Source organism: Eleutherodactylus coqui, chromosome 9 (genome assembly GCF_035609145.1).
Source record: "Eleutherodactylus coqui strain aEleCoq1 chromosome 9, aEleCoq1.hap1, whole genome shotgun sequence".
NCBI classification, from domain to species: domain Eukaryota; kingdom Metazoa; phylum Chordata; class Amphibia; order Anura; family Eleutherodactylidae; genus Eleutherodactylus; species Eleutherodactylus coqui.
Genome location: NC_089845.1, coordinates 121,603,371 through 121,624,088, shown reverse-complemented (window position 1 = coordinate 121,624,088; position 20,718 = coordinate 121,603,371). Strand labels below are relative to the sequence as shown.

The window sequence follows — 20,718 nt, the reverse complement described above, 5'->3', positions numbered from 1 at the left end:
AAATGGATCAATAGAGCCAACTGACATAGTTTAGCAGCGCTAGCCGCTGGTGTCCTATAATTAGAGATGAGCGAGCGTACTCGGAAAAGCACTACTTGCTCGAGTAATTTGCTTTATCCGAGTATCGCTGTGCGCGTCCCTGAAGATTCGGGTGCCGGCACGGAGCGGGGAGCTGCAGGGGAGAGCGGGGAGGAACGGAGGGGAGATCTTTCTCTCCCTCTCTCCCGCCCGCTCTCCCCTGCTCCCCGCTGCGACTCACCTGTCAGCCGCAGCGGCACCCGAATCTTCAGGGACGAGCACAGCGATACTCGGATAAAGCACATTACTCGAGCGAGTAGTGCTTTTCCGAGTACGCTCGCTCATCTCTACCTATAATCTATTAATCTGATACATAAAATGTAACTCCACAACGTAGACAAGCAGGTCACTGAAGAAACAAAGTTCATGTCCGGAGATGGGAAGCCGCCCTTCACTGATAGGTGATTAGCCAGTAATCAGGTCTGCTTGATGATGAGTTGAGTAAACCAGAGAATACACATTGCAAACAGAATGACTCCACCAATTCCAGTGAGTCCAGAGTCCGTGTCTGCGCCGCAGGAGTGACTAATCCCAATGATCATTACACCACGGGCCAGTGACGGGGCAGAAGCAGACTTTATGCTCATCGCTGGATATTTGGAAACTAATAACATTTAAGGTCAGGCGCCGATACCAGACAAGTCATCCCAGCAATAATCGCACAGGAATGAGAATTGCTGAATGACTGGAGGTGGGGATCGTTCCAGCCCAGCCGCCTCCATTCACAGTAAACAGACAGCGAAATACGCCAACACACGCTCAAAAAAGCCTAGTTCATAATGCAAAAAAGCTGCACTAAAAAGTGCACAATTGCGCACGTCTGTTTGAGACCAGCCTCAACGTACATTGGTGTAATCAGATGGAGGTTTTTTATGCAGACCTACGTTGTGTGTAAATTAAATTAAAAAAAAAAATAAAAAAAAATTCGAGGCATGTTCTGTTTTGGCCAATGAAAGTCTATGGAAGCGCGATGTCGTGTATCGGTTGATGCGAGGCGGTTTTCTGTCAAAAACGCCTCCCATGACTTCTGTGAGATTGCGACCCAATGGCGCTGAGGATTGTTTTTAATGCAACGTGTTTTCCTGCCCTATTGGAAACAATGGGCGATGCGTTCCGAGGAACGTGCAAAGTTAGAGCACGTCGCTCGTGTGTATGACTGCGGTCAAAAGAATGGGCTTCATATTTGTGCGTCTCGCAATGTACAAATCTTGTGCAATTTTTTTTTTCCTCACATGAAAAACTGATGATGCAGAAACATTTTTAAAAAACGTACGTACCCATGCACTGAAATTGGTCTGTTTTTCCAGACCAAAGTTGAATAAGCCCTTAAAGGGGTTGGCCCACTACTAGCAGTTTTGCTGTAGGAAGCAGACAGCTCCGTACATTGCCAGGTAGCCCAGGTTGGTACTGCAGGCTGTGTCCCACTTATTTCATCAGGAGTCAGCCTGCAGTACCAACCTGAGCCACTGCGCAGAGCTGTCTGCTTCCTGCAGAAAACCAGTTAGAAGTGGGACATTCCCTTTAAACTTTTGTGTAGTGAGGGATTGCTCCAAATGCTGCACTTGTATGTTCTCTCTGTACACTTTCATCTCTCCGGACTGTAACCTCACTGGATAAAGGGGTTATCCAAGATTGTAAATAAACATCCAGTTTTGTTTTTTTTCTTTCTAAACAGTGCCACCTCTGTACACAGGCTATGTCTGGTACTGCAGATCATCCCAAACAATTAAACTGAATTTAAGTGTAATAAGGGCCCGGCCCCACTGGCATTGTCATGTATGTTTCGAGGATGCGCAAAATGTACATGTTGAAAAAAAGCATGCATTTTAAAATCATATATCCAGTATTTGTTTTAATATGTTTTGGTCCGTTTCTGACATGAAAACATATGCGTCATTACTGTAATCTTCATGAAATGTCAAAAAGTGTTAGAATTCAATACAGGAAAAGTTGGGCATTCTGGGTCTCTTGTGACGGGGCGTGCGGAGAGCTCATAAAAATGTATTCAGGAACTGTATGCAAATGCAAGCCAATTGACTTTAGTACAGAACTATATATTTTTTTCCTTCCAGTTTTTTTTTCATGGTAGTAACATAGACCGAAAAAATACATATGTCCATCCAGTTCAGCCTATTATCCCCAAGGTTGATCCAGAGGAAGGCAAAAAAAACAAACAAAAAAAAAACGAGGTAGAAGCCAATTTTCCCCATTCTGATTGAAGCTTGTACAGTTCCAATGTCAGAAGACGTCTGACAGGGTATTCTTACCGTCTATTACCAGTCAGTCCGCTGTCGAAACCTCTATGGCGCGCACACACTGCCTTTAACCAGCAGATGGGACCATTGGATAACAGAAAAAAGAGAAAGCCTTTTGGAAAATCCTGAATCCAAAATTGGATTGGAGAGGGTTAAGAGGGAAAAAAAATTCCTTCCTGACGACTTTAATCTGGCAATCCGAATAATCTCTGGATCACCGAAGTAATCAGTGACTATATAATGTAATATTGTATTGCTCAAGAAAGGCATCCAAGCCCCTTATACTCTTTTATTGAGTTCGTCATCACCACATCCTCAGGCATAGTGCCATAGTATCACTGCTCTTACAGTAAAGAGCCCTCTTCTATGTTGGTGTAGAAACCTTCTTTCCATAGAGGGGGGCACCTGGTTACAGTCATAGTTTGACTATGCTTTTCGATCCCACAAAAAAAAACAAAAAACATTTAACTTTATATGTCTTGATGGACCCTACCAAGGATGGCCGAGCTTCTGCAACAGAGGAAAAAAAAAAAAAGCAGACCTTGATTGTAATCCTAAACAGCTTCCGAATGCGTTTTTTAAACTGGCTTTGTTTTGCCACAAAAACGCAGTGGAAAGTCACTAGAGAATTATGAAATGCAATAAAAACATCGTCAAGTTTTTGTATTTGTGTTTTTCCTCGTTTTAGTGCATCCCTGGGTCCACGGTCTTTCCTGAAAACCGCAGTACTCTCCAGAATTGGCGTTTTCTCATAAATGTCTCTTTAGGGCGCAAATGCTTGCGTAATATTGGGAGATGTGTGCGAACACATTCACATCAATGGGTTCTATCCTCTACCAATTACACGTCCGAGTGAAGGAGCCCTTAGGCACCTTTCCTTTAGATAGGATGTCTGCATGTTGCGAAAATGCTGCAGATTTTCCAAAGCAGCACGGGCTGCGGGACCTACGCAGCATTAGTGTACCTGTTGTGTGATTTTGCACACGTAGAACATCCGTTTAGGCGGCTGATTTTCACAGCAGTTTTTCCTCCCCCATATTGGTGAGTAAACATCACAGACTGGATCCATACCCAACTTTGCAGACCTATATAACGTGTGAATACATCCTTACAAACCCCCCCAAAACTGCAACAATGCGCGGCCGGGGATATTCGTAGTGCGACTTTTTAAATCGCAGCACACCCTACTTGCTGTAAAAATGCTGTAGACTTTAAGCACAGAATTCATTCACTGCGCTGCAATGTAGATCCAAACGCAGGGCTCATGGCTCGTGATTAGAGATAAGCGAACGTACTCGGTTCGGGTGTTTTTGCACTCGAGCACCGCTTTTTCCGAGTAACTGACTACTTGGATGAAGAGATTCGGGGGGCATGGTGGAGCGGGGGGTAGCAGTGGGGAACAGGGAGGAGCACTCCCCCCCCGAATCTTTTCGTCTGAGTAGTCAGTTACTCGGAAAAAGCGGTGCTCGAGTGCAAAAACACCCAGACAGAGTACGTTTGCTCATCTCTACTCGTGACCATGTTCCCACCCCACCCCTCTCCCATTCCTATTGTTTAGAAGTAGAGATGAGCAAGCATACTCGCTAAGGCAAACTACTCAAGCGAGTAGTGCCTTATGAGAGTACCTGCCCGCTCGTCTCTAAAGATTCAGGTGCCGGCGGGGAGAGATCTCTCACTCTCCCCCCCCAGCTCACACCCGCCGGCACCTGAATCATAATGCATTTATCGGTGCTGTTGCCATTTTTTGGTTTCTACTTCTATTATATGTTGCAGCCATGGTTTAACGTGCACCTGGATTTCTATTGGGAGATGCATCATTATAGTGTGAGAAACATGTAGGAGGACTTATTTAATTTTTTGCTATTCCAAAAGCTCAGCTTTGACAGATTCACTCCACACATTGTTTAAATTATAGTTTAATATTCCATAACTGAACTGTAATAACTCAGATGAAAATTCACATTTCAAAAGTCCTGAGTAAAAAAGGGGGTCGGTGTTCCCATCTCGGAATACAAATTTAGCACACGCCTTACCTTCAAAAATGGAATAAAATGTGCAAAGCAAGTGGAACAGACACAGTACCGCCATGTACGAGTCTAAGTGCACTCGTGGGCTACGCACACCGGAGGCGGCAGGACTGCGGACAGTCAACTTTTACAACAACTTTAAAAAGTGACTGTCGCCAATACAGACAACCTCCAATGTGTGTAAGCAACGAGTGCAAGCTTCAAAATACAAAGTCCAAGCGATGGCTATATGTATACGGTATTAAAGCTTATATTACAAGTAGAAAGAAAAATAAATAAGCATAAAAATTTGAAGGCCACTCAATAGTACGCGCTGCACAGTCCAGCATCTTAAAAACCGGGAGATCTCGTCGTCTCCGTGAATTCCTACACGTTTTGTTGATGTACCTTATGAGTAAGAAAGCAATACCATTACAACTACACCTACAAAAATAGAGAACGAAATGACTTGTACAATACGTATTGCCATGTACCATATAGTAGATGAGTCGCTTAGGGTCTTGTGTATCAACAAGTCACAACAAGAAGGTCAAGTCTAGAAAGCGTCAAGAGGGCCAGAAATACCTTAAGTTTAATCATGTCCTAAGATGAACAGGAAGGAACAATGGTCCCACCAAGATGAGCGATAACTCCACTTCCTAAGTATCCGGAATTCAAGTCAACGTTTTTTTTTTTTTATATCCTCACCCCCATTTACACACGGCCGAACTACCCTAGAGATTAGTGTACCTGACTTCGTACAACTTCTGGGGTTCTGTGTTTATGGGGCTCTACACTGCTTATGTATGTATGTATGCCTCTGATATCATACAGTTTTGGGGTAGAACTGTGGATAACGCTAACATAAAAAAGGAAGATTGTTACATGCTTTGTTAGATGCCATATTTAAGGAGTTGTAGCAGGATCACAAGTTATTCCCTATTCACAAGATAGGGGATAACTTGCAGATCAGTGGGGGTCTCACCGCGGAGACACCCACCAATCCCAAGAAAGTAGTCCCCTATTCCCTTCTGCCTATCACTTCAGGGAATTCACATGGTGGGGAGTGCGATATGCGGGCAGGATTCACAGCCCTCACCTGAAGTTAGTGGGGAGCCAAGGCAAGAGGAGGGCAGGGGAGACTAGGAAGAAAGAGAAAAGGAAGGAAAAAACCCCCAAAAAACTTTTCTTTTCCTTTTTGGTGACCTTAGAGTGTTAGATTTGGCTTAGTTTTAAACACCTGTTTTAGAGGTATTTGTAGAATTTTGTTAGGTTCACAAACTGAACCAAATTCGTGAAACCAACTGACTTGAACTTTTGAAAAGTTTGCTCATCACTAACTAGCATATTTGTGGCCGTGTGTTAATCAATGGACAGCACATGGCTCCATTATAGCTTGTGAGGCTATACACCTGGCCCAAGGCTGGTTTCACAGTTTGTTTTTTTCTTTCTTTGCAAAGAAAAGAGAAAGCATTTTTTCCCTAGTTACAGCAAACATCTAGACGCAGTCCGTCAATAGTAAAAATATATGAAAAGCCTTAATAACATTGCATTTTTTGTGTCCATGGTATTTATTTAATTTAATTTTTTTTCACAAATTGCAGAACTTTCCCTATAAATTTCTCTATTGGAGGGGGGGGGGAAGCACGTGTGACTAAGGCCTCTTTCACACGGGCGTATTTTTCATCAGTATTTTGTGAGCCAAAACCAGGAGCAGGTCCAAAATACAAAAGAAATGCAAATCTTTCCATTATACTTTTTTCTCCACTTCTGGTTTTGGCTAACAAACTACTGATAAAAAATACGTTCGTGTGAAACAGCCATTAAAAACAGACAAAAAAACCCGCAATTACTGATTTTTTTTTTTGATCCCACCAGGAAAATGTCAAAAAGAAAAAGGTTGTCTGAAAGCAGCTTAAATGGGTTCTGTCATTAAAAGAAAAAAAAAAATTATACTTACCTATTCCTCCCCAGTCCATCTACTTACCAGATCTTCACCTCACCTATCTTCTCATGGCTCCTGCAGTCTGGGAAGAGAGGGGGGAGAGGGGTCACTTCACCTCCAGCTGGCTGATTCTCCTTCCTGTGAGGTTACGTACATTGCCGGCAGTCTTCTTCCTGCCAGCCAAGGTACGTTATGTCACAGCTCACAGGCCAGCAGGGAAGTGCCGATCTACTGCAGAGACTGCTCATGCACGTTGTCTCTGTAATAGATCAGCATTACTTCCTAGGCAGTGAACGCTACAGTACAGGGACCTGACCTTCACTGATCCGGCAGGAAGAGAATTTGACGAATGCAGCCTTCATAACAAGCCGGTGGCATGCAGTGAGATGACCCTGGGGGCATTGCAGAAGCTCAGCCAGGAGAAGATGTGGTAAGGAGACTGTTGGGGAAGAAATAGGCAAGTATAGAATTTATTTTTCTTTAATGACAAAACCCCTCTAAGCATACATCCATGTGGGCTATAAACTTGCAGATCCAGGTCGGATTTTTCCAATATGTATCTGACAGTTAAAATCCAAGCAGGACTCGCCTGTAGATTTAGCCCCATCAACATGCAAAATCTGAGTGTGTGTAGATTCAAAAATAATTTTGCGCTGATCTGCATGCGCCTTGTCAGTTTTCGATGTGGAATCCCCACAAAAAATATTTTAAAAAAACATTGGATTTTCCTGTGCGAACTTACAATTTTTCATCTTTCACAAAAAGTTTGTGCTGTTCTCTCTCTCTCTCATTTAAAAAATAAAAAACTAACACACACACACACACACCATTAAATTCAAGCATTTTTACAAGTTTTCCTACTTATACAGGTGTATTTTTATATATAAAAACTATGAAAAAAAGTGGAGAAAAAAACCCCCAAAAAGTAAAGAAACAAAAAAACCATGGACTCAAAAAAAGGACCAAAATTAAGGTAAAAAGACACAAAAATACGCAGCGTTTGTGGTGCCTTTCATAACTCCGTATTGACTTACATATAGTATCAACCTGCTGCGTCCCCCCCCCCCCCCCGCAAGAATACAAAAAATAAATGCAGGGAAGAATGCGGTAATAACCGTTATTTTTTCCTAAAAACACTGTGTGATTCTACTCTCCCTATGTACTGTATAGAGGCACCATACAAGTTAGCACTAGGGCTCGTGACCTTATTATAGCACCGTAGCAGTGTGTCGCCCCCAATGTACCCCTCAGATTTCATCACCTTCAAATACTGTATGGCTAACTGAAAAATAAAACTTGGAAGGCTCCACCGGATGTATTCTTGTATTCTCTCCAGGCAGCACTGTATCTAAGGGGGGGATAATCACTAGAATGCCGTGCGAATCAGATGCACCACATGGCGGCACATGGAATGTCTCTAGTCCAGAGCCACAGGGATTCCCTACAGGGGGCCGGACACCCAACAGCAACCCTCATTAGGAAAACGACAACTAGCAGTAGATCTAGCCCTTGACGTAAACATGGCTTTTACCCGCAACAAACCAAAAACTCCAGTTGTGTCTAATAAAACAAAAAATGTTAACGAATCACAACTGGTTTAAGAGCACTTTGTAGGGGGGTATGTGTGAATGGTTTCCCTTGGATGATAAAAATGGTCCTGTGGTTATCAAACACAACCTATATCTAGGCAACTGTTAAAAGAACTAATAAGCCTAATACAGAAATTACTAAAACATTCCTAAATGTGTACGTAAAAGTACCCCATATTATATGCAGATGACGAACCGCCTATAATGTGGTCAACTCGTTACAGGACAAGAAGTCTACGTAGGAGAAACCTCTGCCCCAACAACTGGAAAGGTCCACCTTCACTACCAATGTTGTTCCATAGCATTTGAAATGATAATTAAAAAGGAATTTCAAATTTTACTTTCAAACCATTAAAAAAATTAAAATCTATCGTTTTGTGTCCACAGCTCCTATACAGACCAATGCGTATTTATGGTAACAGACTACAAAGTCAGCGCAGTCTGATCATCCGTCCACTACTTCTTGCTAAAACTACCAAACATATATATATCAGGGCCTGTTCATATCTGGCTATGGCTTCCGTCCCGGGGTGGGTGCCAAATAGCTCCCTCTGCTGAAAACCCCCCAAAAAAGGGGTTGTACTACAATTGACTTTTATCACTTATTCTATAGTGGGAGTCTCATTGATAATGAGAACATTGGTCCCATGTCCCCCCCCCCCCTCACTGTGGGCTCACCATACCCCTACCATGACAGAGATTGAATGCAGTGGTGGTGGCACACGTACCATGACTGCTGCTCCATTCCATCTCCACATCACTCAAAGGATTGGTGATAAGAGTCGGATCAGTGGGGTTTCACCACTGAGACCCCTACCGATCCCAAGAACTGGGGTCCAATGCCCCCTCTCCTCCTTGCTGCAGCCTCCCTGCACCCCCAGCAGTGAGGGAGAGAAGGAGTAGAGCAGTGGTTGCACATACATGGTACTGCTCCATTCACTTTCAGTCGGAGTTCTAAAGAGATAGTCGAGTGCTCATACTTGGCCATTTCTGTCAGCCGCACATGCGCAAACTTCACTCCTTTCATCCTCTACTTCACTGCGGGCGGGTGCAACAAGTCCTAGCGTTACAAGAAGAGGGGGATACAGGACCCCCATTCTAGGGTGCGTGTCTCAGTGGGCAGACCCCAACTGATCAGACTTCTATCCCAAGTCTTTTGTGGTCCAACGCCTTGTGCTGTGATGATCATTTGTTCCGGAAGGAATAGCATGGCTGACCCAGTTATCCTTTCTGGCACAAAATGCCAGAAAGTAATGGAAAGCTATGTCTTCATTACACCAGTTTTCATAAATGGCCAAGAGTTTCTGGTCAGGTTCCGTCCAGAGATGCCATTTCCGGGATTTTAAACGGGAAGCCCGATGGAACTGCAGGACAGAAGACGTTACAAGATTGAACAGGCCCTTAGAAAGTAATTGGTGACAGATTGATGGGAATGTGGCTGCAAACAATCCCTGTGTAGTCAGATCTTGCAGTCTGTTACCATGGAGACAAAAAGTTGCAAAGATGGACCTTCCCTTTAACTTGACCGGGACTTTTATATACAGATTTCTGTAAAAAAATATTTTCCAGGACTCAACCTATATTTTAGGTGTATCGATCCTCTAACAGCAGTATAAATGCAAAACGAAACATGAAATCACGAACATAATTTAGCATTTTATACAAGTTCTCTTCATTTCGTATGAAATCGCTATGTTCATTAATAAATAAATCTGCCACGACAATTGTTCTTAAGAGCTGTGCAGGAAAGTGCATTGTATATGCCACGGCACACAGAAGGTGGAGATCAAGAGGATGCTGCCAACATGGAGATCCTGGTGGGCATCCTTACAAAGGAAGACCGCTTAAGGTTCATTTGGAAAGTTCTGGAGACGCCCAAAGTCTTCCTTCAAGGAAGGGAAAGTCAGTGGAATATTGGCAATAACAAAGGCTGCACGGCTGGAGCAGAAATCATACAATGTTGATCCCACCCATAGATAACAAGGTCCTTTTGCTGCAGAACAGGGAGCTGCCGCCGTTGAGTTGGGCGCCCTTCAGAGAGGTCTTCAGCTCCATCTCACAAGCCATGATAGCTGCATTAAGTTCAACTTGGGCCCGGTGGACAACGTAGAACATAAGAGCTATGCTGATTACAATCTGTGGAGGAAGGGAAAAGAAGATTAAAAAATAGAGGTGGAAGACGAAGCTTTGAGGGGAAGCGGTCATGTCCCCACAGTACCACTAACCAAGTTATAGGAGGCGATATAGAGTCAGCTGGGGGTATACTCACCCACTGCCTGCGGTGCCCACCGGGCTGCAGTGGCGAGCGCTGTTAAATAATGACAGGTGCCGCTAGTTGAGGCATTTAAACGACATTTAAAGTTGCTCTACCGGCCGAGGGATACCGGGGCTGCGGCGTTCGTTCACTGCACGACGCCGCAGCCAGCCATGACAATTAGCGAAGAATAGCCGCGACTTGGTAGCAGCAATTCTTTGTTCATATGATTTACCACTCAGCTAGCCGCAGCTATTGGAGCGTTACAGAGACCCCCATGTGAAAGAGGCCGTCAGCTGTATCACATGTCCGAGAAAATCGTGTGACGTTTGCGTGTTGAGATGCTGCCAAGCGCGGTATTGGGCAGAGTTTCCTGGCCCGGCATTGCGCTCGCCCGTATGAAATTAGTTTTGGGGTATATTCATACAGCTGAGTTTAAGGCATTCTTTCTGCTGCTGGTCCCATTGAAAGCAGTGGGTTTTAGGCAACCCCCGCAGGATGATTTTCAGAAAAGGGCTTGAAATAGAAGCCCTTCCCTGAAAATCATCCCTAGCGGTTGGGGAAAAAAAAAAAAAAAATTAAAAAGTTTATATACTCACCTCTTCACCGCGTCCTCTGGCTGGCTCCCCTGCACTGTTGTCAAGCCATTCATTGATAAATAGCCAAGCGCTGCCTGTAGTTTGCTGAGCGCTCAGCCAATCAGCACAGCCCTTTCAGGAGGTGGGGATTTTTAAGTCCCAGTCTGCTGAAAGGGCTTGACAGCAGTGTGGGGGAGCCAGCCGGAGAACGCGCCTGAGAGGGGAGAATATAATTTTTTTTTTCCACCAGCTAGGGATGATTTTCAGAGAAGAGCTTATATTTCAAGCCCTTCCCCAAAAATCATGCTGCGGGGGTTGCCTAAAATCCACTGCTTTCAATAGGGCTGGCAGCAGCGCCGATCCCATTGGAAGCAATGGGATAGCATCCTGGACTTCTGCCACAGCTGTGGCAGAGGATTCCTTCATCCCCCACAGTCCCCGGAGGGATGAAGGAGACTCCTGTCACAGCTGTGGCAGAAGTCAACGGTATACTCCCTATCTTTTCAATGGGGCTAGCGCTGCTGCAGCTGGCCTCCTTAAATACACTGAGTGGTATCGCAGATTTCTTCTCTGTGATGCGAAGCTCTACTGAAAAATCGCCAAGGAGTATGAAACCATTGAAAATCATTGGTTTCATAATCATCGCTATCGCATGGAAAAATATCACTAGTGGGTGTCCGCCCTTACTTTGATACAAAAATTGTGGCACAAATGACCACGCTCCCTTATAAAAGAAACCCCTTTTTGTAAAGAGACAGCAGAAAAAAAAAATTGTTTAAAACACATAATAAATGTGACATGAAGCGTGGGAGAAAGATTTCTGGTGCAATTTGTGCAAGAAAACTGTCAAACACGTTTTAGCTCATATTTACGGTGTTTTAGACACTTTTTGCTGCGTCCGACACGGGGGCATTCATTTGTGAGAAAGGTGGCGCAGCCTAAATTGTGAGGTGGTCTAAAGTCATACTATAAGGAAATGTAAAAAACGTGGACCTGAGAGGCGCAACCCTCACACAAAAAGGAATCCAACTGGTTGTAAAGCCGATTCTTCCTTATTAAGAAATCACAAACAGTCAACATGAATTCATTTTTAATTTATTAATAAAGAACCGGCTTTACAAGCAGTTGGAATAACTTTGGTGCGAGGGTTGCGCCCCTCAGGTCCGCCTTTTTTACATTTCCTTATAGCCTAGAAGTTATGTTCCGTCGTATACGGTTGGCGGTGGTGGACAGTATTCGTAAATAAGCGCCAGTGTTGCGACCTCGCAATACCTTTGTTTTCAGCAGTGCTGAGCCGACAGTAAACGAAATCAGTCACCAGCATAAACCAGGTTATAGTCCTGTTCGGTGAGGTGGAGCCTCTGATGTATTTTTTATAGTCACCCACTTGCCTGATGTCAGCTGGTGAAGCCCACGAGAGCTGTGAAAATCTGACTCCTGGACGGCTGTGTGCACTCCAATAGAAGTCTATGGGAAAATGCATGCACAGCAGTCTGGAAACAGTCAAGATTTTCAGACGTGGACTTCACCCGTCGACACCGTAGGAAAGGGGGAGTCTTAAAGAACACGTTCCCCAGACTCTGTCACCTCACCAAACAGCACTAGAACTTAGTTTGTGCTGCTGCTCTTGGTGACAGGTTCCCTTTAAAAAGGATTTTCTGGGACTAAAACGGTTGATCCTCAGTATAATTCATTAAAAGTGGATTGTCGGGGTCCAGCACCTGGGACCCCTGTTGATAAGCTTATTAAAGGGACAGTGGTGCACAGGTGAGCACTGCGGCACCTTCAGACTACAAGGGGCACATTGCTGCATAATGTACAGTGGCTGGGCCTGGTATAGTAGCTTAAAGCCTCCTTCACACGGCAACATGGCACTGCAGCGATATCGCATTGCTAGGAGGAGGAGGGGCTTTAAATATAAGTCCTACCCCAAAAATATGCCGTAGATGCAGGAAGAAAAAAAAAGTATACATCACCTAGAAGCACTGTCCTATGTTCCGCCGCAGCTTCTTCTCAGTCCCTGGCAGTCTTCATCTCTTCTGGCTAGGGATTGAAAAATCCCTGCCTTCTGGAAGCGGTGGATGTGATTGGCTGACGTTTAGCCAATCAGATCAGCACTCAAATGGCTGTGATTGGTTCATCGAGTGCTGGCTAGGATTGGCTAACAATCAGCCAATCACAGGCAGAGCTTCAAGGAGCCTGGGATTTTTCAATCCCCAGCTAGAAGAGATGAAGAGAAACAGTGCTGGGGACCGAGAGGAAGCTGCAGCGGAGCCGGACAAGGCTTCTAAGGTGATGCGTGTGTTTTGTTTTTTTTCCCCTGCAGCTGGGGCTTAGATTAGCCTTTGACAATAGAATTTCCTACTATCAAAGCTGCATCGCACCTCACAAGAATTACGTTTTCATGCGATGCAACAGAGAGGAAGACTCCATAGGGAAACATGGGCTACAAAACCTCACGAGTCGCGGGCATATCACCGGACCCGCGAGGTTTGGGTGTCGGGTTGTTGCATGCTACAAAACATCGCATGAGGGAAGGAACCCATAGGAAAGTATGGGGTTCACATACATGCGATTTGTAGCATTGTAGCAACGTGACAAAAATTGCATGACTGTCGCCCGTGTGAAGAAGGCCTAAAGGGGTTTTACCAGAACCACAAGTTATCCTACAGGATAAAAGAGAACTTGCTGATTGGTGTGGTTCTCACCGCTCAGACCTCCGCCAATCTGGAGAATGGGATACCCGTGTCCTGTTCTCCGGTCACTACGATGGTTGGTTCTTCCCTAGCTGTGACGGCACTCTGAATGAAGCGCTCGCCGAGCATGTGCGGTCAGTGCGCCATTCATTTTAATGGGAGTAATGGACATACCCGAGTGTGGGGGGGGGGACACGACCAATCGTCAGTGATCGGAGAACAGGACATGAAAATCCTGTTCTTGAGATCGACAGGAGTCTCAGCGGTAAGACCCCCACTGTTTGGCAAGTTATCCCCTATCCTGTGGGGCAACTTGTGGTTCTGGAAAAACCCTCTTAAGCCAGTTTGTTTGTATAGGGCCACGTGACTGATGAACATGATGCCATATGCCTGAAGAGGCCATTGTGCTCATCCAATTGGGGAGTATCCCGAGCGGCAGCACCGATCAAATATTCATGACCCATCCTGATGATAGGTCATCAATATTTTAGTCCCTGAAAACCCCTTTTTGTCTACACAACAAATCTGACAGATGAGCTACAGCTCTACAGGCCACTGGGAAAACGGGAATAACCATTTTTATTTTCATTGCTTATCAACTAGAAAAAAAAGGGATTTAAAATATATATTATACATTTAGGCAGCAGGAAGACAGATTAATATATAGTTTTGTTAAAGATTCCGTATAATTGTCATTTATTGATCTAAATCCCTGCTCTGTGCTTTGGAGTCCAGTAGGCGGTCCTATCAGTGACTGACAGATCTTTCCGTATGCGCAGCCTTATAGGATGGGCGGACAGTAGCTGGTGAGTCCAGTGGGCAGTCCTATCAGTGACTGACAGATCTTTCTGTATGCACAGCCATATAGGATGGGTGGACAGTAGCTGATGGGACCGCCCACTGGACTCCTAAGCAGAGAAAGAGCAAGGATTTAGATCACGTTAATTACATTAAACCTTTCCAGTCTGCTCAGCTCCTCCCGCTCTATAACCCGCTGCCTGCAGATCAGACCCCATGTGATAGGTAATAATAAGTAATGTTATTTGCTTTGTGTACTGCTGCCCTGACAATGCTCAGAGGCTTCAACAACACCATAAGTTGAGCTCCTGCAAAGTAAAGTTTCCCGCTTCCTGTTTGTGTTAAAAATCAAAAATGCATTATAGGAAACTGTGGTGAGCTCCCATCAGCGTAAATAAGGTCTCCGCTCAACAGAGAGTAAATGTTACCTGTAAGCTGAATATGAAGTATCCACTAACGCTTTGTTCCGCAATTACATCCTCCATTGTACGCAACGTTGTTCCCAAGTAGGAATTCAACAGCTGGGTTGGGAATAGGCCAATCGAAGATGCCGCAAGGTAGTTGGGTAGTGAGAGATCTGTAATCTAAAGGGAAAAAAAAAGAAAGTATGAAAAAAAACAAACAAAAAAAAAAAAAAAAGTATATTAAAGGGGTTGTCTGAATTATTGGTGGCCTAACCTCAGGATAGGTAATCAAAAGTAGATAGTTGGCGGTTCAATACCCAGGCCCCCTGCCAATCAGCTGTTCGCCCAGCCAGCGCATTCATGTACTAAACAGAATTCTGCAGGAAGCAGACAGCTCCAGTCCCACTGTAGTGGCCAGGCTTGGTATTGCAGGAAAGTTTCCACTTAAAATGAATGTGAACTTTGCCGGTAATACAAAGCTTGGCCAATGCAGTAGGAACGGAGCCGTCTGCAGAAATCAGCTCCGTGCACAAGCATGCCGGCTTGGCAAACAGCTGATCAGCAGGGGGTTCCCCGCCAATTTACTTTTGATGACTTATCCTGAAAAAGACCACCAATAGTTTACAATCTGCCAACCCTGTTAATTCGCATTTTCTGTCAGTGCAAAGATCTTATTAATGATGCAACAACTTTAAAGTTTTTGTAAGATGAATCAGTGTTGCTCATAGCAACGGATCAAAATGAGTTATTTCTTAATCAAAACGGCTACAGAAAAATCAAGAACGAATGGTCCCCCCTGTGAAGTTCATCAACAAGCCCGGCTGATTAATGCTGCATAGGCTAAAAGCAATGCAGGTCAGGAATAATAATTGATTTTGCCCAAGTTTCTGCAAGAGATGCAGAGGTGTAAAGCAAGAATTGTACACGTTAGAACAAGTGCGGGCTTTGTGACTGCGTGGAGAAGGCAAGGTTTTGCAAAAAATTCACCCATGACAAATGGCCGAGCGCGCCGTGTTCCCATTTACTGAAATATTTTAGGAAAGGATTATCTAACAAAAACTCGACAAGACACAAAGTTTTTCTAGGTGTCGTCTGACAATACAATTTATTTGTTGCCACTTTTAGCATCACCCACTTCTGCATTGTGCCGGTGAGCAGCCCTCCCCAGGCTGACATCTCAGCAACCCCATTGTGATGACTTTGGGATCCTAGTTAATGAGATGCTGGCGCTGCTGTTTGTATTTGGAGCTATTCAACCCAGCCGTCTGCAGCAGAAGAATTTAATTAAAGATAAAACAAATACGCTGCCAGAAATCCGTGTGGCGCTGCTGGTAACCGCGCAGTGGAAATAATTAGAAAAAGAAAAAAACTCAGGAGCAAACAAAAACTTCATCACAATTCATTAGCATTTTTGACTTCTGTTATTTCTTAAAATGGAAAAAAAAATAAAATAAAAAACGTTGTGAGAAAGAAAACCTTCCTCCATATTGTCCTATGGAGGGCTGTTACCTGTACCGAGCAGTGTTGATGTGACTTAGGGGTTTTCTGGGCAAAAACTATTGACCCATCGTCAGATTAATTTAACAGTTAATTTCTGGGGAACCACCACTCGAATTTCAGGCGATCACAAGGTCTACTGTCAGTGCGTCGGGGCCTAACATCGTCATAGGGAATGAGCGCAGAAGGGCCATCCCTCCTATTACACTTACGCCTCAAACAGAAGGATGGACACTAAGCTGTAATAGCAGTGAAGACAGCTATGGCACTTCCACTCCCGTTTCCTAAAGCGATGTCTGGCCCCAACACACTGGCAGTGGCCCAAGTGATCAGGTGATTGCTGGGATTGTGTGATTTCTCCTCCATGAGTGGATGGAGGGGAGGGAAAAAAATAAATAAATAGCAATTGATTTCCGCTCGTGTGCAGGAAAAACCATGTTTCCCTTGCATGCAATGGGCGGTATTAGCTGCGGAATCTGGAGGCCCGCTCCAGATTCATATGATCACTTGCCTCCAATACACTATTACGATAATCGGCAGTACAATCCCCGATCATACGCGGAGACGTGCTACGGATTTTTTTTATGTTGCACAAACATGAGTAACACATTTGCTTGATCGTTGCCCGACGGTTTGCACTTTTACAAGGTCTAGTGATCATGGATGCCCGATTGTTGGGATGTGAAAGGCTCTTAAGTTACTGAAAGGGGTCCCCCAGTCCCCCTGCAGCGACTCCTCCGACATCAAGAGTTGTGCACCATGTGACCCGTGTCGGAACTGGGGTAGAAATTGAGCATCCGGTGTAGATGGCCCCCAAACTGCACTGGAGCAAACAGCTCTCTCCGGATAACCATCTTAATGCCTAGAATAGCAATTTTGTCCCCCATTGAAATCTGCTAAATTTCTGCCAAAGAATGGGCATGCTACAAATCCGAAACCCCAGAGCACCCCGATCTCCACACATTTTATACCAGAGCCGGAGAGGTTTGGGAAGACTCCATCCACATGTATTGTAGGACAGTATAAATAGTCATGGATGTTTATATAGTGAGGAAACTATGACTACTAGAGCAATCTAACTCCACAGCAGGTTGCCCACCCGGTCTTGGATTCTTATATACTAAACTCTATGGATTACATATACTGTATATTACAGCTCGTTCCATCTTCCTATGTTAATGGGCGCAGATAAACGGAAACCCCTGCCAAAATGTAACCCTCATATGATGGAACTGGACAAGGCTGAACGGACCCCATTTACAATTAAATTGGATCTGTTCGATTGCCAGCCGGCTGGTAATTACCAGGACGAAATTGTGCTGCATGCAGAACTATTTTGTCGTGTTTGTTAGCGGAAATCCTTGATGGAAGCTCTGAATGGCCCCAATCGCCGCTGATGTGAACAGGCATGTACACCTACCAACAGAAGCCGGCGCTATTCTACATCGGAGGACGGCCCAAGACTTCACAGGACTCAAGTTTGGAATCTGTTAAATCACAATGTTGCAACTTTGTGAAACCGCCGTCGTGGAACCTCAACAGATGATTGATGTAAAAGTGGACATTTTGCAATGTAGGCCTGCGTGTTTGAAGGAGAGGTCGCTTCACGTCGCTCGTGTGGATATAGATGATGGGAGGCATGAAGTTTGCTGTAGATGCTATGGTGATGATGAGTGAGTGTGAGGCATAGTGTGGAGTCTAATATCCATTAGCTCATTCCCATGGCAATATGCATAAAGCCCCACATTTTACCGCTGCGTATTGCAGCAATTCTACATGGCACATGACGGCGTAGCTCCCGTACGCCATCATGCGCAGTATGATGAAAAATAAATAAATAAAGTGCCGATAACTAGAGATGAGCGAACGTACTCGGTAAGGCCGATTTCGCAATTGAGCACCGCGATTTTCGAGTACTTCCCTACTCGGGTGAAAAGATTTGGGGGTGCGCCGTGGGTTGCAGAGGGGAGTGGGGGTGGGGGGGGGGGGGGGAGGAGAGCTCGAATCTTTTCACCCGAGTAGTGAAGTACTCGAAAATCGCGGTGCTCAATTGCGAAATCGGCCTTACCGAGTACGTTCGCTCATCTCTACCGATAACCCATGTAGAGAATAGCCAGCTGGTATCAATGGAGTGGTATGATTATTACTCACTAGGAGACTGTGGGCATATGATGGCGTAATGTGCAAATAACTAAACAGATAGATTTTAATAATCACTTGTGAGCAATTAAAAAAAAAAAAAATTTGGTATTTACCGGGCTCGATCACAATCAGCATGTACTCGAAAAATATTCCACACACAGCATAGCAGCACATGCCAGGAGAGGATACTGCTAATTACCAGCGCCTGGCATGGAGGAGGTGACTAGAAGTGCCAAGGACAATGGCTCACTCGCTCCCTGGCATCTGCCGCTGTACATCACGCACACGCAGTGTAGGCTCCGTGTGCCCACACTCACTCATTAGCTGCAGTGCTGTGCAGAACATTTAGGCAGGTGTGCAGAAGAACGCAGCAAAGTACGAAGGCTCTCAAAGTAGAAATGTTAATAGTTTGTCAATTAACAAAATGCTAAATGAATGAATAAGAGAAATGTAAATCAAATTAATATTTGGGGTGACTTTGCATTCAAAGCAGCATTGATTCTACTAGGCACACTGTAAGGGAGTTTGTAGGATTAGAGTCTGGTATAATTAATTATACACCTAACAGGTGATAATGATCATCATTTTCAGAGGTAGTTGAAAGACTGACACAAACAGCAGTGTAGGAGGCTTAAAACTGGGCGAGGAACAGCCCCACTCTGCTACAAAGGAGAGGTTGTGGAAGACAGTTTCATGTCACAGGTCATACACCATGGCAAGACTGAGCATAGCAACAAGACACAAGGTGCTTACACTGCTATCAGCAAGGACTCTCCCGATAGGATTTCAAAGCAGACTTGGGTTTCAAGATGTGCTGTTCAAGTTCTTTTGAAGTAGTACAAAGAAATGGACAACATGGAGGACCGAAGATCAGTAGTTGGCCAAGAAAACTTAGTGCAAAGGATGAAAGATATCATGCTTGCTTCCCTTTGAAAATCAGTAGATGTCATACCATCAGGGCACCTGGGGAGTATGAAACAGCTTACTTTGGCTCAAAGGGAATGACAGGTTCCCTTTAAAGGGGTTATCCAATTACCGGACAACATTCCCTCAATATCTGGAACTGCGGATAAACAAGGAGTAGTCCTTACCCCTCCGCTGCAGAAGGGGTGCAGCTACGGCCGAACTGTTTGTTTTGGAATATGCCATCGCAGGAAGTCACCTGACCGCTGCAGCGTCACAGATCTTGACTCCTGGCGTGATGGTGCCTAGGATGCGAGACTTCAGCACTGGCAGAAGAGATATAAAAACAGCTCAGGGCTCCAGTGATCCAAGATGCTGGTGTTTTTTTGGAAACTAGCCAATGCATTGGCAGTCTAAAACGTTAGATGCTGCTCTGATTGGTCAGGGCTGCTCAGTTGAGCAGCCCTGGCCAATCAGAAAGCAGCGGCAGATTACAGATGAATAGTGCATATTGGATAGCGTGTAACAAGTGGCAGATTGGGGGCTGTACTGGAATAAAGGAGGACCTCAGGCTAAATATACCCCCATTCCCTGTGGTTCTGGGACCAAAGAGCTGCTTTAATTCTAGTCTTTCTACATTGTTCCAATGCAAAATTAAAATTTTAAAAATATGCAGCTTTGTAAACAGTCTTATCGCTTGTTTTTCTATTTTGTACACAGCGGCTACGGTGACCTGCGTGGTCACACTTTAAACAGACTACAAATAGTCCGATCCTGCAGTCATATGGCCATCCATCGATCTTACTTCTTTCCGATATACATTTGGTAGGTCAGCAAGAAGTACGAGACGTTTGTAGTCCGTGACCGCTGAGGTACGTATGGCTAAACTACTTGCAAAGTTGCTCTCCCCTCCTTCTCCCCCATCATTTTAGATGCATTCCAGAAATATATTTTAAAAAAAACACAACACCATCTTGAGAAGTAGGACATACCCTTGAAGAACGGTGCCCATACATTGGGAGGCTTCGTACACCTAATGTCTATAAACGTTCCCTTAAAAGTCTAGACGGACCAAGAATAGGAGAGGATACTCAAGACTTTATACTAGTGCAAAACTACAGCTCAAGGGACTCTGCAGGTTGGAGTTGTGCAGCAGCTGAAGGCCTGCAGTTTGCTCTATGGTATGCGGCCCTTTAATGCAGATCAGTGGCAGAATTCATGGGTTCGTGTTACCTTGAGGGGTGATTTTCCATTTTCACACATAGTCCATTAAGAGTTAATTATTTACAATCCAATTCCTGCAGCATGTAGACACATGAGAGCGGTGCCAGGGAGTGTTGTCAGGAGAGTATACAGCAGGTGAACCTGTATCTACATGCGGACAAAATGGTCACGATACAGAAGACCTCAACCTCAGGCAAAGTGGCTTTGCAGACCATGACAACCTCTACAGACCAGGTTTCCCTACATTAGTGGCTCTGGAAAGATTGAAAAGTCCACAAGTCCATGTTTAGTTTTAGCAAAGTTTAAAGAATGACAGATGGGCGACAAAGTTAGGAGTTGGGGACCAAAG

General features: G+C 44.7%; 1 protein-coding gene across 1 annotated transcript in view; it reads right to left on the bottom strand.

Annotated features, from left to right (window-relative positions):
* Nucleotides 1-9,509: 9,509 nt before the first annotated feature.
* The window catches only part of TMEM64 (transmembrane protein 64), a 29,627-nt gene continuing 18,418 nt past the window's right edge, over nt 9,510-20,718 (bottom strand). The window contains exons 2-3 of the mRNA XM_066578431.1: nt 14,628-14,783; nt 9,510-10,009 (exon numbers count right to left, since the gene is read on the bottom strand). Of these exons, the coding sequence (XP_066434528.1) occupies nt 9,824-10,009; nt 14,628-14,783 (342 nt within the window). The 3' untranslated portion in view covers nt 9,510-9,823. The remainder of the gene's footprint in view (nt 10,010-14,627; nt 14,784-20,718) is intronic.